The 17,059-nt window shown below is 41.6% G+C and overlaps 3 protein-coding genes across 4 annotated transcripts; 1 reads left to right on the plus strand and 2 right to left on the minus strand.

The window, feature by feature from the left end:
- The first annotated feature begins 2,366 nt into the window (after positions 1–2,366).
- Positions 2,367–7,913, plus strand: LOC143279520 (RING finger protein 37-like). Of its 2 annotated transcripts, none has more exons than XM_076583581.1 (2): positions 2,367–2,394; positions 4,856–7,913. In XM_076583581.1, exon 2 carries the CDS (start codon positions 4,889–4,891, stop codon positions 6,716–6,718), a length of 1,830 nt encoding a protein of 609 aa, XP_076439696.1. In that variant the 5' UTR covers positions 2,367–2,394; positions 4,856–4,888; the 3' UTR covers positions 6,719–7,913. The 2 variants fall into 2 exon arrangements, with proteins under 2 accessions (XP_076439696.1, XP_076439695.1); XM_076583580.1 differs by lacking the exon at positions 2,367–2,394 and adding an exon at positions 2,404–2,569.
- Positions 7,914–9,170: 1,257 nt separating this feature from the next.
- LOC143277825 (protein GVQW3-like) lies at positions 9,171–9,860 on the minus strand. Its single transcript, XM_076582737.1, has one exon. It carries the CDS (start codon positions 9,858–9,860, stop codon positions 9,171–9,173), a length of 690 nt encoding a protein of 229 aa, XP_076438852.1.
- A 1,710-nt stretch (positions 9,861–11,570) lies between these two features.
- LOC143279521 (uncharacterized) lies at positions 11,571–16,998 on the minus strand. The gene is made up of 2 exons (XM_076583582.1): positions 16,644–16,998; positions 11,571–12,186 (listed from the first exon to the last, which is right to left on the minus strand). The coding sequence occupies exons 1-2, from the start codon at positions 16,804–16,806 to the stop codon at positions 11,585–11,587; spliced, it is 765 nt and encodes a 254-aa protein (XP_076439697.1). The 5' UTR covers positions 16,807–16,998; the 3' UTR covers positions 11,571–11,584.
- Between the last annotated feature and the right edge of the window lie 61 nt (positions 16,999–17,059).

Raw genomic sequence — 17,059 nt, forward strand, 5'->3', positions numbered from 1 at the left:
GAATAGTCCAAGATTTCTTTCAGTGAGAAAGATGCCAGTACAGGTATATGACATTCTGGCATATCACAAGTAAATATATGATCACTTGTGATAGAATTACCACTTATACGGGAAACACTTTTTATATATTTTGTCTTGAAACAGCTCATGGGTTTCCATCTACAAATCAATGACGCAATCTGCCTTTTATTGTGTCAGGGTCAGTTGTTCATGGCTGCCAACAATTCCATAGATTTGATTTATTTCCGTTCAGTTCGTGTAAATTTGAACAGCCTATATTCCTTTCTTTCATCTGAACGTCTGATCGCTGGATTTTGACTATACTCTGTGTGTGTGTGTGTGTGTGTGTGTGTGTGTGTGTGTGTGTGTGATGTGCGTGTGCGTGCCCGGTGTGTGTGTGTGTAGTGCCAGTGTGTGTGTGTGTGTGTGTGTCACAGTGTGTGTGTGTCAGTGTGTGTGTGTGTGTGCCAGTGTGTGTGTGTGTGTGAGTATGTGTGTGTGTGCCCGCACGGTGTGTGTGTGTGTGTGTGTGTGTGTGTGTGTGTGTGTGTGTGTGTGTGTGTGTGCCAGTGTGTACGGTGTGTACTGTGTGTGTGTGTGTGTGTGTGAAGTCAGTCCGTCTGCGGAAATTGTCAGGGTTTTACTGCAGTGATGTCGTGTGACATGTCACTCTGAGTAGCCGGTCACACACACACACACACACACACACACACACACACACACACACACACACCGGCACACACACACACACACACACACACACACACACACACACACACACACACGGAGAGAGAGACAGACAGACAGACAGACAGACATAGTGACAAAGACATGGCCGACCGTGACATACACAGAGAGAGCACATACTTCAAAGCACACATATATGAAACTATAACTTGAGAATAATGCTGTTGGGTTGGAGGGAAGGAGAAACTGAGAGCTCAAAACGTTTTTATTCAAGGATTAAGATTTTAGGCATCGCCTGTTCTTCCAATCCGCCCTTGCTAATCTACATCTATTACAAATAGCACACACATAAATGAAAGGAAAAGGTTTTTTATGCAAAAGGGTATACATAATGAAGAAAACACCCCCGCCCCCCACACACACCCACATCCGTGCACACACATGCATACACACACTGACTCGGACGCTCGCGCGCGAGCGCACACACATACATACACACACACACGCGCGCGCACACACTGACAGCACCCCCTCCCCCCCCCCCCCCCCCCCATAGATTATGCATGCATAAGAACTTAAGAACGAGAGAGAAAAAAAAGAGCAAAACAAAACACGATGAAATGAGAAAGCAAGGAAAGAACAACAACAACAGCAACAATGACTGATACAATAAATAAGACATAACTGACCCCTTTGTTACTGTGTTAGAGAGAGAGAGACAGACAGAGGCAGAGACAGAGAGATGGAGACAGAGAACGAGAGAAAGCCTGGAGAGAGAGAGACAGAGAGAGAGACAGACAGAGAGAAAGAGACTGGGCCGGAAAACAGGGAGTGAAAATCAGTCATTGTTTACTGATACAGGTACAGATAGTATCAAGCATGCAGTAAGATCCGAATTTGGAAGGGGAAAAAAAAAGAATACACATGTCACAAACTGAAACTGAAAATCAAAATGAAAAATTTACAGAAAAAAAAGCAATGACAATTGGGCCGCTGAAGAACTAGAAGTAAACTAGAAGTAGAAGCAAATAACCGAAAACAGAGAGACAGAGAGGGAGAGAGAAGAGGGAGAGAGAGGGGTGGGGGTGGGGGGGAGACGGGGCGTGGGGGTGGGGGGGGGCAGAGAGACAGAAACTGGCTGCCAGAAACAGGCGGACAGATGTGAAGTGATAGTGACAGCCCCAACACTCGCTGCCTTCAAGGGCCGTTTGGACACTCACTGGGCCAGTATGCTATATCCTCCCGGCTATATGACCCAGAGTGCTACCATTGGTCTGAAGGCATAACCATGTATGCCAGCCGAGTTTTTTAGAACAAGTTTTAGAATAGTGACGAGCCCAGAACGGCGAGCAGGCCACTACCAGGTCTCAAGCATCTATCAAGATCAAGATCAAGACCGAGGGTGCATGTTGCCCAGCTCCGGTGCCCGGTGTGCTCTCCATGTTTCACATCAAGTTTCAGTTTGCTTCTCGTTCAGTTGACACACAACCGACAGACCTGGAGGAATCTAGTGAACAGCTCTTCTGTGCAGCACCCCATTGACTTCACAGACTTGAGGGAGAAGTTGAAGAGTCTGTTCCTTGCAGTGACCTGTTCAGGATCTCATTCTCAGGGCAGGCTCATTGGTTTTCCGTAACCGGTATTGGTTTACATGTCGTCGAAATCCCAAGATGGCAGAATGATTTCGCATGGGAGCAAAACATTGAGGTTTGCGATGCTTTGATTTTTAGAAAGCTTGCATTTTAAATTATTTTATATCTTGACAACTTGAAGGGGAAAGGGAGTTCTTAAAGTCTGGGCAGCTTTGCCTAGCAGTTGCCCAGTACTAAGTGACATGAACATGCAAGACAGAATGTCTGAATACTTTTGAAAAGGACTGGAGGTAAGGCCGTCGTTTGAAGAGCAAGGGAGTGAGTTGTGTGTGAGTTGGTAGACAAACAAAACCGTCGGTCCTGTTTCTCATCGGCTTCAGCTGATGTGAGAGCACTTTTCTCGTCTCTTTCTGGAGTTTGCCATTCTCAGTCAGCTTGACAACTCTGACAAGAGTTAGAGAATACAAGTATCTAGGAACAATAATTGACGATAAACTCAGTTTTACACCCAACACCTGTCACGTCCAAAAGAAATGCCAGTCTCTCATACTACTGCTTACAGAAGCTCAGAAACATTCAGGTCAGTCCCAAAATTCTTCAAAGTTTTTATCCCAGCTTCATTGAATCAGTTTTAGATTTCTGCTGGTATGGAACTTTAAACGTGAAGAACAAGAACATATTGAGTAAAATTGTAAATTATGTGTCTAGCAAAATAGTTGGTGTCAAACAAGAACCTTCGAGTTGTTCAAACGACGGATGAAACAAAAATCAACACAGATCATAAGCGATGACAGCCATACTATCAAATTATTATGAACTCTTACCTTTAGGGAAAGGCTACAGATTTCCCAAACAGAAAACTCTTACAACCCGCAACAGTTTTATACCCCTGTCAATTAACTTTTATTAAGTTCATAAATAATTGAGCAGTCTTAATGCACAACTGTTGTTATGATAAGTCAGTGTATGTGTGTGTGTGTGTGTGTAAACATTTGTCATTTGTGTGTGTGTGTGTGTGTGTGTGTACACATGTGTATGTATGTGTGGACTGTATATTTTAAATTTTGTATTAGATATTGAATACTGATAAATAGCTTGGTTTTAACCGTGTATACATGTCTATGTTTTAGTTTTGTATGATATTTATTTATGCATGTGTGTGGCTGTGATTATTCTATGTGATGCTTATATTAACTTAGCGGTTAAGCTTTTTTCTTTTTCTTTTATGTATACATTTACACTGATATTGCATGACTGTGATCAGTGGGTGTTCATGATTGTGAGGTTCCACATTAACTTTGCATTTTAGCATTTTATTCCTTTTGTGTGTTCATACCGTACATTGTTTATGTAGCGTACACCACGCATGAATTTCTCTTGTTGAAATAATAAAGTATTCTGTATCTGTATCTGTAAGTTTGTCACCATGTGTGTGTGTGTGTGTGTGTGTGTGTGCTTCTTCCACCAGATAGTCAACTTTTTATGATTATCTTTTTTGACATGATGATTGATTGTAATGGGAAATTGTGAAGAATGTACTGTCATGATGAATCTTGGGTTCAGTGTCAACTAATGGGTTATGCAGGATTGGGGGTTATAGGGGTAGGAGAAAGACGGAACGTAGAAGTGAGTTTTGGCATGCTCATGTCTCTGGGAAAGGCACTTTACTACGGTTTTCTTCACCCCACCCAAATGTGAATGACCAGATGGGGAAAGTTAAAATTGTGGAAAGGGAGGATTTGACCTCACCTTTCTATTCTGAACCCTAGACACAATGAATATGAAATCATTGCCCCTGTGGCCATTTAAACAAATAGCCAAGGGATCTTTAACCTTTAATCTTATAATTTATATGCTCGTAGGTGTCTGCATACATGGAAACGTGTGTTTGTGTGTGTGAACATATATTGTAAATGTATACATGTGTGTGTGTGTGTGTGTGTGTGTGTGTGTGTGTGTGTGTGTGTGCATGCTTGCTTTATAATTCTGTGGGAGATAACAAAATTGCAATGAGCAATTTCCAAGCTGATCATCAGAAGAAATGTATTGAAGCATATCAGATATCTCAAAACTGTGTAAGAAAAAAAATTTTTTTAGCTATTCATGATTTAGGTTTTCTCAGTAATTTTGAGTTTTCAAAAGAATTAGACCTTTAGATCAATATGTCTTAAAAATTTATACTAATTCAGTAGATTCGATTTGTAAACAATCTAATTACATATGAAATATTTACAAATCGTTAAAAAAAAAATTATGTGCATAGTGACAGAGCTACATACTTGATTTAGTCATTGGTGTACAAAAGTGTCAATCCTCAATGAATTTATGAAATCTAGCCCTTCTCCCTGAAGTAGACACCAGTAGATGCTTACTACAGCTTAGTCATGAACTTGATTGATTGAGTATAGTAAACCCATCTGGCAAGCTTGTTTGTAAAATATTACAGTTCCACTTATAATGTTAACACCAGTTGTACCTGAAATAAGTTGATAAAAGCTATTGCTTATACATGGCCTAATGAATTGTTTAGAATGGATTTTACACTTTTTTTCTCTCTCTTTTTTTTTTTTAATCAGGGTGCTGATACTTCACCACAGACTGACGAGAACATGCTTGTGAACTTTGCCCTTGAGTGCCTGGGTACAGAGGTATCCAGTGACAAGGTCAGCAGAGATGGATACGAACCAGGGAACTTGCTGTGCCATTCTGGAGCAGCATGGAATCGCCCAGGATTTCTTGCTGAAAGCTTTATCAAACCTCCCGTGACCCTGACCTTCAAACTCCCCTGTCCAGTGAACCTCCAAAGTATCATCCTTGACCCCAAAGTGGGGACTCAGAGGTCATCATCTGTAGAGATATTTTCAGCAGCAGATTGCAAAATCAGGAAGCCAGTGTCTGCCAGTGGAGCCCAACAACCTGCACACAACTCTCAGAATGGAAACGAAGCAGGTTTAATGCAGACTGGTTCATCAGTGTTCAAGAAGATTGGGAGCATACACTGTCTTGAGCCTGGTCAGATCTGTTTCTTCAACCCTCGTTTCAACATCAGTCCTTCCCCAGCAGTGGACCGTTCCCCTGAGTCTTACCAGCATCGGTCAGAACTTCGTCACTACCAGGCAGCCATGTTGACAGCTGTGGACTTGCTGGCCGTTCGCATTGTGGGCACTGCCAACAGCAGTGTTGCTGCCATTGCCAGGCTGGAGATTTGGGGTGTGCCTGCAAGGGCATGTCCCTTGAAGCTGAGGCAAGATGTTATTCAGAAGTACACCTCTGCCATGCATTCTGGGAGTGGCTCAAACCATCAGATGACCTGCAACATGAGTGGTAACGTGAACAGGTCTGTGGAAACACTGAATGGTAAAGATCATCGCAAGCAAGGTGAACATGCTCAGAACACATCACATGACACACAGCAGGCAACCTGTTCTTCGTTGTCAGCATCACAAACTTCAGCTGTAAACTCAGTGAACATTCCAGAGGAATTTCTGGACACTCTCACTTTCGAAATCATGTCAATGCCCATGCTCCTGCCATCTGGCCAGTGCATTGATCTGTCCACCCTGGACCGATTTTCCGAGACAGAAGCCAATTACGGGCGTCAGCCTTCAGACCCATTCACAGGCCTGACTTTCACGGCCACCAGAAAGCCTGTGGTGAACACGGCCCTCAAAGTCCGCATTGACTATTTTCTGGTGAAGCATGCAGATGATCCATCACTTCACCATGTCCCTAGAGTTTTAGGTCATGCACAGAAACCATGTGATCCTTCTGACAGTTGCCATAGCCACAGTGCAGCTGAAGACATGCCTCTTTATGTGAGGAATGGTGCGTCAAATGGTGGAAGCAGTGCGAGAAACTTAAAACGTACAGTGGAAACCAGTTCACAACACAACCCACAGACAAGGTCACATCTGCCAGTTGCGGGTAACTTTATCAGTAAATATTCACCGTCTCCTAGAACGTTTATTCCAGCCAGCAAGAGAATGAAGACAGAAACAGGAGTTTACACAAACCAGACCAAAGCCAGCAGTTCTGTAAGAGATGGGCAAACCAGCCAGCCAGGTGCAAATCATGATACTACTGAGAGCCATGAAGAACGCCTGAGGTCCAGTCTCCTCAGCTCTCTTGCGTCAGTGTTGGGAAAACTGCCATCTTTTAGCAACACCTCTCCTGGCACTAGCGAGGTTGCCACACCCCCCAGTGCCAGCCTCACCCCTGCAGGGGATCGGTGCAGTAAGTGCCAGACACTACTGAAACAGGCAGAGGTTGTGGTCAGACCGAGAGAGCCAGTGGTGGTGTATAAATTTCCTTGTCAGCACTTGGTATGTCGAGCATGTCTGGTCTTTGCTGGCTGTGGTGGTGGCGTGAGCACTGATGTGACTTGCTCTGTGTGTTGTCAACAGTTCCCTCGGGGTGATGTGGTGAGGACTCATGTGTGATTGTTCACTGTTCGGCTTCCCCAGCCCCACATCTCAGAGCAGAAGAAGAATCCAGACCACCTCATGCCCCTCCCACCTCCCACACCCCCACACATATCAGAATATTATTATTATATCAGAATATATGGGTGATGTTTGTGTTTGATCTTGCTTGTGGTTGGGTCACGAGCAGTCTCTGGTCTGTTTTTTCATTGACCAGCATTTCATCCATCTGGTCTTCCTCACATACTTTATTTCCAAATATTGTGCATTATGTTTTTGTGTAGAGATAGAGAGGGATCGGATGAAAGAAAGGGGGAGAGAGAGAGAGAGAGAGAATTCGTTGAAATCTTTTACCTTGAATGTTATTTGTTTCAAGGTTCTGTTATTTTACACACATACACATCCACACACATACATGCATACACTTGCACATACACATACACACCTATATGAGCATGTGTACTGATTGTATTGTCTTTTGGATTGAATTCAATTTTCTGTGGACATCAGTTGATTTACATAATTTATTAAATTAAAAACATAAAAAAGGCTTATGTTCTCCTCCACACATCAGTGTGTGTGTGTGTGTGTGTGTGTGTGTGTTGATATGTCCATGTAATAAAATGCATGCAATAACAGTAAGATCAAATCTATTTAATAACATGTTTATCTGATTTATATGTGGGTGTATTACTGCTGGTGGTTCATTGAGAACCTAATAATCATTCATACAGCATGTTACAAAAGTGTGGTTTTATGAGGATGATGGATCAACAGGTGGAGTTTAGGGGACATCTACATGTCTGTTTGGTGGAATTATTTTTAGAACTTTTTTTTTTTTTTTTTTTTTTTAATGCACTTAATGTTCAAACTTTGATGGGGTAGCCAATGGATGTATTTCTCCTCTTCCTGCCTTCTAGAAATTCTCTGATAGAAATATCCTCTTTTCTAATGCTCTCGTTCTTTCTGCCATTTTTTTCTTCCTTCACTGTTGTCTCCTCTTTCTGCCTTCCCAGTCCATTCACCACTTGTTTTTTCAAGCAAGCCTTGACATTTTTTTCTCTTTTCGACACTCTGATATACTGTCCGTGCTGTTTTGCTCTGGTGATTAGGTAGTGAGATCATAAACACTGGGATTGACACTAGCTGTCCATTCTGCAGTGTTATTTGCATACATGGCCCTTTTTTTAGGAATTGTTTGTTTGGCTTTGAAGTTGTTGTTTTTTGAGGAGGGGGGGAGGGGGGGGGGCTTTTTTTCCTTTATTTATTTATTTATTTATTTTTTTAATCTGGAGATGATGAATTAAACTGAAGGGCTAACATCATCAGCACAGCCTAATCTTCTTTGCCCTAAGGAGCTAAATGGTTAAGATAATGTGTCATGAAGTCCATTTTGTAAGTTTATCTGAATGTATTTTGGTTTTTTAAAAATCTATATTTGAGAGTTTTGTGTTTAATGTAGCTGAACATTTATATAGTTGGGCAGTCCTGATATGGCCCTGTGCAGTCAACTTGACTATCAGCAACAATAATATTATTTGTTTCAAAGATTCATTTGTTTTTATTTCTTCATTTGCTGTGTATGAATAAGTTATTTGATACAAGTGATACTACAGTTCATCAGCTATCATGTTAAAATTGAAGTACAATGTGTGAGCACAGTATAACTATAAGCTTTAAGCTTGTTGATGTTCTTTTGCCTTTGTTTATATTGTGATCATGTGTACTGTTGGAACTATTATAGATTATTTCAACAACCACAATAACAAAAAAACACATCAAATAATAAGAGAAAAAAAGACCAACTATACTGTTGAATTACACACTGGTATCAGCATGTAATGAATATACTTCTTTTTATTTGATTGTTACCCCCCACCCACCCACCCCAAAAAAGTAACAACAAAAAAATTGGCGAGACAGACTGGCAGTTGGAAAACATACTTTTTCTGAAGAAAACAAAATTATTACCTAATTTAAAAGATATTTTATATGTACACACACACACACACACACACAAGGTGTGTTCAAAAAGTATCCGACCTTTTTTCATAAAAACTACTTGTATCCCGATACAACAAACTTACACTAATCTCCTTCAAAGAAGTCCCCTTGGGCTGCCACACGCTTCTCCCAACGGTTCTGCCACTGCTGGAAGCAGCGCTGGAACGCCACTTTTGGGATGGGGTGCAGCTGGTCCGTCGCATTCTGTATGTCTTCTCTGGACTGAAATCTGGTTCCTTTCAGGGGCAATTCCAGCTGTGGGAAAAGCCAGAAGTCACACGGAGCCATGTTGCCATGTCGGAGCCATGTTGCCATGTCGGGAGAGTAGGGAACCTGACGAAGCACAGGTGTGTTGTGTTTGGCCAGGAAACACTATCACATGTGAAGAATGGGTGGGCGCATTATCGTGATGGAGCTTGGAATTGCCCGCTGCCCACTGGTGCCACCGTTTTCATCACACAGCATCTCAAAGGTGATGCAGAACCTCTTGGTAATACTCATTAGTGATGGTTGTGCCACGTGGTGCATACTTGTGATGAACCATGCCACTGGAGTCAAAGAAGACGGTCAGCATGACTCTGACATTGCTGCGGATCTGCCTTGCTTTTTTTGGCCTCGGGGACGTTGGATGCTTCCATTGTGATGACTGCAACTTGGTTTCTGGGTCATACCCAAAAACCCAGGACTCATCACCAGTGATCACTGTGTTGAAGTTGGGATCGCTGTTCACAGTCTCCAGCATGTCCTGTGCAATCTCCAAACAGAGTTGCTTCTGCTCAATCGTTAGCAGCTTTTGTAGGAACTTCGCTGAGATTCTCAAGCCCAAATCCTCTTGCATAATGGAATGAATGGATCCAGTGCTGACGTCCATCTCGTCTGCAAGTTCTCTGATCATGATTCGACGATCCTGCATCACCAGGGTCTTCAGCTGGTCAATGATGATCGCATTTCGGGATGTTGACGGACTACCAGAATGTGCTTCAATCTCCACTGATGTGCGGCCATCTTTGAAGTGGTTGTACCACTCCTTTATCTGTGTGGTGCCCATTGCTTCTTCCACGAAGGCCTGTTGAATCTTGCAGATCATTTCCACTTGGGAATCGCCAAGCTTGACACAAAATTTGATGCAGTAGCGTTGTTCAAGTTTTTCAGTCATTTTGTCAAAAACGAAAATCCAACGGCACTCACTTACACTTCCTCACTCATCGGTGGTCTGCCATTGACTGACAGCTTCTGCAGGCAGGAAAAAATTCATGCATGTGCATTAGGGTCACCTACATACATGCACCAAACCACACCTCTCTAGCTTCATTTGTTTACGCATGAAAAAATACAGTCGGATACTTTTTGAACACACCTTGTATATATGATGCATAATTGTGGGGAGGTGGGGAAGAAGCATAACACAGGAAACAATCTGAAATATATATGCATGAGTAATACAAATAATGGAATTAATGAATGTACATTTTTAAAACACATGTGCACAGATGGAAACATTCACATGTATGTATACTGTTTTTGGTTTTTTTTTCTTTTGTACACAAACTCAGAACAGAAACATGCATGTTATGGAAATGAAAGCATATTATTTCGGAACTGTGGGAGAAAAATGAGGTATGCAAAGAATACCCATTTTTGAAATTCTGCTTCATTTCATCTTAACCACAAATTTCACACACACACACACATACACATTCACTCAATCACATTGTGAATTATCTGAAAATGTACATCAAATTCAAATACCAAGTGAAAGGTTTTAACATTGTTTTCTCACTATTTTTGTGTTCAGCTTGGCTGTAACAAGCAACATGATCTTAAAGCCTGAACCGGACTATAAATGGCGGGCGATTTGAATCAAGCCAGTTTCTCACCAGAGTCTGACACTGTGACGTCGGTGAAGGTTTGTTCAAAATAAAAGCCTAATAAAGCTACGGTTTGGCTTCATTTATGGCAGAGAGCGAGATTTGCCTAGCAGCTTCCAATCTAGACCTGAATTGACTTTGGAAAGTACAAAATGTGTCAGCTACACGTAATACAAAATTTGAATGCAGAGAAAAGGGGCGGAGCTAGAGCCGTTTGTGTTTGCGCTAGACGTGTCTGTCAGATAAAAATAGCACCAGCACGTGGTACTGTCCGGTGAGAATTGGAAAGCATGCAGACAGCCCCTCGACGTTGGCAACCGTAAACGACCACATTGTTTGTAAAACATGCAAACGGAGAGAAATATGACGATCTACTAACCTTTCACCACCACATGTGACCCATGTAGGGAAGGTCGTCTGGATTTGGATACAAGTCCTGGATAGGCTCTAGTGCGCATGCGCAACCGAAACCTTGCTCTCGGGAGTTAAGACTTTAAGTGTGACTGTAATCTTTACCTCAAAATCACTTTGCACCTATATCTCCAAATTGATGTTTCAGTTGTGATGTGTATATCAAAGTCACTCAGTAGACTAACCTTTCTCATATAAGCTGAATCAGTCACATATCTCAATGATTTCAACAACAACAAAGTGCATGCATATATATGGTAAAGCTGATTAACTTTTTGACCAATAACTGAAAATGGAGATCAAAGTAAATGATATTTTGAATTGACACCAACATCTAACTGGGTTCACCCATGTATACTGCACTGACCCTATGCCCCAATCTCACCCCTTCCCCTAACCCATCCCTTGCACACCTCTTCCACTTCATGGGGGAGGGGGGAGGGGGGGAAAGTGCAGTCTTGACATCTGTTCAAGAGCACCAGGTAAAGATTACACAAAAGAGCTGGCACTGAAGTCTTTGTTTGTATTCATGTGAACTTCAAAATAGCGAAAACATAATTTGGGTAAAGATGGAAACTTTAAAATGAAATGTTGAAAATAATCATGACGACAGCTTGGCTGGTGGCTGAGCATCTTGCTTTAGTTGCTGCAGCACTGCATCATTCACTAACTTGTTGATGTCACTTTTCACTCGCATTTTCAGATATGGATCTGTCAGTTTTCGTAAGTCATATGCCACTGAAGTGCAGAAAGCGCTCCACTCATCCTTCAGTTCTTCAGCAGTGACAGCTTTTCTCAGGCTGGCCATTTGCTCTCTTTCTATGGACAGAAATTCATCTGCGAAACGACGTTTCTGGGACATTCTTGGTGTTGATCGGGTCTTCTTCTGCAGCAATGGCATCTGGGTTTCAGGTTGAGCCAGTGATGATTCGCTGCTTGTCTCGTCATCACTTTCGACTGGCGAACACACACAGGATCCCTCTTGCTGGCTCTCCTCCTGTGTAATAGATAAATGGCAAGAACCACGAATGTCTCGGCCCAGAAACTGGTCTTTCATGAACAACATTGCATGGTAAAAGGGCCAGCGAACAAGATGTTCACCCTTCTCAAAGGCTGGGTGGCCATTCTTGGTCTTGGGAAGCTTGTTGCAGATGTCCCTCATCTTGTCCTTGAGGTTCTTCAGCTTCTTTTTGCACGTCTCCTCTGAAACATATAATGAAACATAAATGTATTAAAAAGTTTTAGAAACAAAAAGATTGGTATTGAGATGACATACATGCACTATCCTATTCATTTTACACTTTTTACATTTTGACTACTTACCAGATGTTATCACATCAGGGATGTTGTTTCAGTCACTAGTGCATTCCTTTTGCCTGAGAAGGAACATGGTGATACAAATAGTGGAGGAAATTGTTTTTTGTATGTGCTGTGGTACACACTTTGCTATATATATATATATATATATATATATATCAAGGAACCTTAAGAGAATTATATATATATATATATATATATATATATATATATATATCAAGGAACCTTAAGAGAATTGTATCTTCAGGGGGCCAGTATGTACTGTTACAGAGTGTGTAATTTTCCTTATGCCATTGGTGCTATCGATGGAAAGTGCAATTTACACACAGCTTCCTGCAAACTGAGGTTCGAATAAGTTCAGCTGTAAGAAAAGATTTTTCTCTCTGGTTCTCCAAGGCATTGCGGAACCTAAGCTTAAGTTTATTCATGTTAGGAGGAAAAAGAGTGACGGTAGAATATTTAAATGGTCTGAGCTTTAGAAAAATAGTACACTCATTATGTCAAGTAGTAGTAGTAGTGTAGGGACTGGCATTTGACTGCTTAGGCCTCTCGGCCTTTTTTTTTTATGTCCCCTTCAATATCAGTCTCCTTTTATTTGTGGGATACATATGTTTTCTTTTACATGTTCTATAAATCACTCATCAAAGTCAGTAAATTTTTCCTTTAAATTGATGTTCATGTCAAGGAGATTTTTTAACACATTAGTATTTTGTGCAAGTTTAGTTTCGATTGGTAGTGCATTCCATATTTGTGCAATTCTATTAGCTAGTGAATTTTTCCTTGGGTTAGTATTACAGTGCTCTTTACAAATTTTCATCACTGGATTTCTTGTACTCTCATAATCTGACATTCTAAAAATATTATTCACATTGACTTCATTATAGCAATTTAACATTTTGTATGTTTCTATTAAATCTTAAAGATTTAAGTAAAAAGTCTCTGTTAATAGCTCATATATTTCAATTCTTTTAATATTTTAGTTGCTCTTCTTTGTACCCTTTCTATAACTATAGATTGTCTCTTGAGGTATAGGTGCCACACAATATTACCATGTTCCATTTGTGATCTAACTAATGCTTTATACAGTTTAAGAAATATATCTTTATCTAAATAGGTAAATGTTCTCTTAATTATTCCTATCATCTGGTTGGCTTTATTTATTATATTCTGTATATGTATGTCGAAAGATAGTTTATTATCAAAAATTATGCCAAGGTCTTTTTCACTTTGACATTTTTCAATGTCCTGTGTGGTGTCTTCTATTATCATATGGTATTTGTTTTCTGGATTTTTTCTTCCCATATGCATTACTTGACACTTTGATACGTTAAAATATAGATTCCATTTATCAGTCCAGTATTGTAACTTATATAAGTCCTTTTGTAGTGTAGTATTATTTTGTGTATTGCCGTAAAGTTTAGTATCATCAGGAAATATTTTGCATTTGCTTTGTATACTTTCAGGAAGGTCATTTATGTATATTGTAAAAAGTACTGGGCCAAGTATGCTACCTTGTGGTATACCACTAACAACATTTTCATTTGTTGACATTTTTTCTCCAATTCTAACTACTTGTGTTCTTTCTGACAAGAAGTTTTCTGTCCAGTTCAGTATGCTTCCAGTAATACCATATGAAGCTAATTTTAATAAAAGTTTGATGTGGTACAGAGTCAAATGCTTTTCTAAAGTCTAAATAAATTATGTCTACAGGTTTACCCATATCTATCATTTTTGTGAGATCTTCAATTACTTCTAAGAGCTGTGTTGTACATGATTTTCTGTCTAAAACCATGTTGACAGTCTGCATACAGATTGTTTGTTGTCATGTGTGATACTATACGTATAGCATCCCTGATAAAGGACTCCAAAATCTTACACACAATACAAGTCAAGCTCACTGCAGTTTCCTGGTTCATGTTTTGACCCTTTTTTATATATAGCTGTTACCTCAGCCATTTTCCAATCTTTTGATAGGCAAACAGATTCAAGTGATTTATTGTAAATCATACTCAAAGGAAGAGCTAACTCTCTGCTCAATTCCTTTAATATTCTTGAGGGTATTTTGTCTGGTCCTTGTGCTTTGTAGGGGTCTAAGGCATGCAACTTCTTTTCTACTGCCAATGGAGTGACTTAAGTCACAAATATTAACGTTTCCCGACCTGGAACTTTCTCCAAGGTTGGGTAAATTTGTCAAGGTCTCCTTAGTATACACACTTGCAAAGAATTTATTAAGTGTTTCTGCTTTTTCTAGATCATTTTCTGCTAAGCTTCCATCTTCTTTTTTCAGTACCCCTATTCCTGTACTAAGTTTTATTTTTTCTTGCACATATTTCCAAAATATTTTAGGACTTTGCTTACATTTTTTGGCTAAATTTCTTTCGTAATCTTTTTCAGCTTTTTTAATGATTTTGCAGCATTTATTCCTTTCTTTGATGTAGCCTAGATAGGAGTGACCTGACTTAGTTCTTAAGAAACGCTTATACAATTTATATTTCTTTCTGATGATTCTCATTATTTTATTGTTCATCCATGAGGGTTAGATTTTTTTTCTCCTGTATTTGACACTTTTGGTATATATTATATGTATATTCATATTTTTGTGAAGTATAGTCTTTAAGTCATTCCAGCACTGATTAACGTCTTTTCCATCCCAATCCATTGATGCCCAGCCCACTGTATTTACCATCTCTCTCATTCCATTATAGTTTCCCCTTTTTAAGTCAAAATTATACTTTTTTTCTGCTTTTTCCTTCATATGCAAGACTCTGGCCAGAGTGCTACTCAACCGTCTCATAGCGCACCTTGAGCAAGGTCTCCTACCAGAGAGCCAGTGTGACTTCCGGAAAGAACGCGGGACTATTGACATCGTGTTTGCTGCCAGGCAGCTCCAGGAGAAGTGTCAGGGACAGAACGCCGACCTTTACTCCACCGATGTCAATCTGACCAAGGCCTTTGATACTGTTAGCAGAGATGGCCTTTGGAGAATCATGGCGAAGTACGGATGTCCCAGAAAGTTCATAACCATCATACGGCAACTACACAATGGGATGCTGGCCCGAGTCCAAGATAACGGAGAGACTTCAGAACCATTCCCCGTCTCCAACGGAGTCAAGCAAGGGTGCGTTCTTGCCCTCACCCTGTTCAGTCTCATGTTTTCAGCCATGCTGACAGATGCCTTCAGAGATGCTGACGTAGGCATTGGCATCAGGTACCGCACAGATGGCTCACTCTTCAACCTCAGGAGGCTTCAAGCAAAAACCAAGGTGAGGACAGACACCGTAAACGACTTCCTGTTTGCCCCCACCCTCTCAACACTGCCTCTGAAGCTGACATGCAACACAGTGTCGACAAGTTCTCTGCTGCCTGTGACAACTTTGGCCTCACAATCAGCACAAAGAAGACTGAGGTGATGCACCAGCCAGCTCTAGGAAAGCCTTACGTTGAACCAAACATCTTCATCAACGGGCAACGACTGAACGCGGTGGACAAGTTCACATACCTGGGCAGTACACTCTCTCGCACACTTGTCATTGACAACGAGGTGAATGCCAGACTCGCCAAAGCCAGCGCTGCCTTCGGCAGACTCCATAAGAACATTTGGAACAGGAGAGGCATCACCCTGGAGATGAAGCTCAAAGTATACAAGGCCATAGTTCTCACCACACTGCTCTATGGATGTGAATCATGGACGGTCTACAAACGCCATGCCAAAAAGCTGAACCACTTCCACACCACCAGCCTCAGAAAACTTCTCAGCATAAAGTGGCAAGAGAAGATCCCTGACACAGAGGTGCAAACTTGCCCAGCATCTACACCATCTTGATGCAGGCCCAGCTGCGCTGGGCAGGCCATGTAGTTCGCATGCCAGACCACCGGTTCCCCAAGAAACTGCTGTACGGCGAACTCCAACATGGCAAGCACTCCCATTGAGGCCAAAAGAAGCGCTTCAAAGACAGTCTGAAAGCTTCTCTGAAGGCCTTCAACATCAGCCACGACACATGGGAGCTGAATGCAATGGACAGACCAAAGTAGCGTTCAGCTGTCCACAAAGGCGCCAAATCCTGTGACGCCACAGAATCGCTGCAGCTGAGCAACGCAGACAGGCCAGGAAAAGCAGTGCCAGCAAGTCCCCGACAGCCGCCACCATCCCCTGTCCACACTGCGTCAGAACCTTCCGGGCGCGGATTGGCCTGACCAGGCATCTGCGCACCCACAGAGCCCAACCCACCCACCTCCAGGATGACTAGATGGTCCTCGTCGATCCCGACGGACGAACCACACACACGATCACACACACACACACACATATGTATGTGTTTGTATGAAATCCATTATTGCCTTACCTGACAATCCACACATCTCGGCAACCTCTTGAAACAGCCTGACGCGAAGCTCTCTATTCAAGAAGTCGCGATGCTCCTTTTGCCACAGCGGAGGTCTTTCTTCAACAAGGGCAATAAATTCACATGTTTTCTCTTGTTCTGTAGACGTGGAAGACATCTTCATTCTTCTTGAACATATAATTCTACAGTTTTTTAAGACCCAAACACCCACACTTGAACCCGCTTTGTTAATTGGGTTGCCTCTTAAAGTGGACGATTTGAGAGATGAAACCACCGCTCGAGCTGTGAGCGACGATGACAAAAAATGGTTGAAACATTGGCGTCGCTCGCCGCTAGCACAACGCGCGCAGCAATCGCTCGCCGCGCAGTCACAGCCATCGCGCTCACAGCAGACAGCTCACAACAGTTGCTACAGC

The sequence above is a fragment of the Babylonia areolata genome, chromosome 2 (assembly GCF_041734735.1).
Source record: "Babylonia areolata isolate BAREFJ2019XMU chromosome 2, ASM4173473v1, whole genome shotgun sequence".
Taxonomy (NCBI): domain Eukaryota; kingdom Metazoa; phylum Mollusca; class Gastropoda; order Neogastropoda; family Buccinidae; genus Babylonia; species Babylonia areolata.

Excerpts from the sequence above, each read along its gene's own strand:
- LOC143277825 (XM_076582737.1), bottom strand. The coding sequence starts at position 9,860 with ATGACTGAAAAACTTGAACAACGCTACTGCATCAAATTTTGTGTCAAG.
- LOC143279520 (XM_076583581.1), top strand. The coding sequence starts at position 4,889 with ATGCTTGTGAACTTTGCCCTTGAGTGCCTGGGTACAGAGGTATCCAGT.
- LOC143279521 (XM_076583582.1), bottom strand. The coding sequence starts at position 16,806 with ATGAAGATGTCTTCCACGTCTACAGAACAAGAGAAAACATGTGAATTT. Across the intron at positions 12,187-16,643 it reads CGAGATGTGTGGATTGTCAG|AGGAGACGTGCAAAAAGAAG; the intron begins GTAAGGCAATAA and ends TATATGTTTCAG.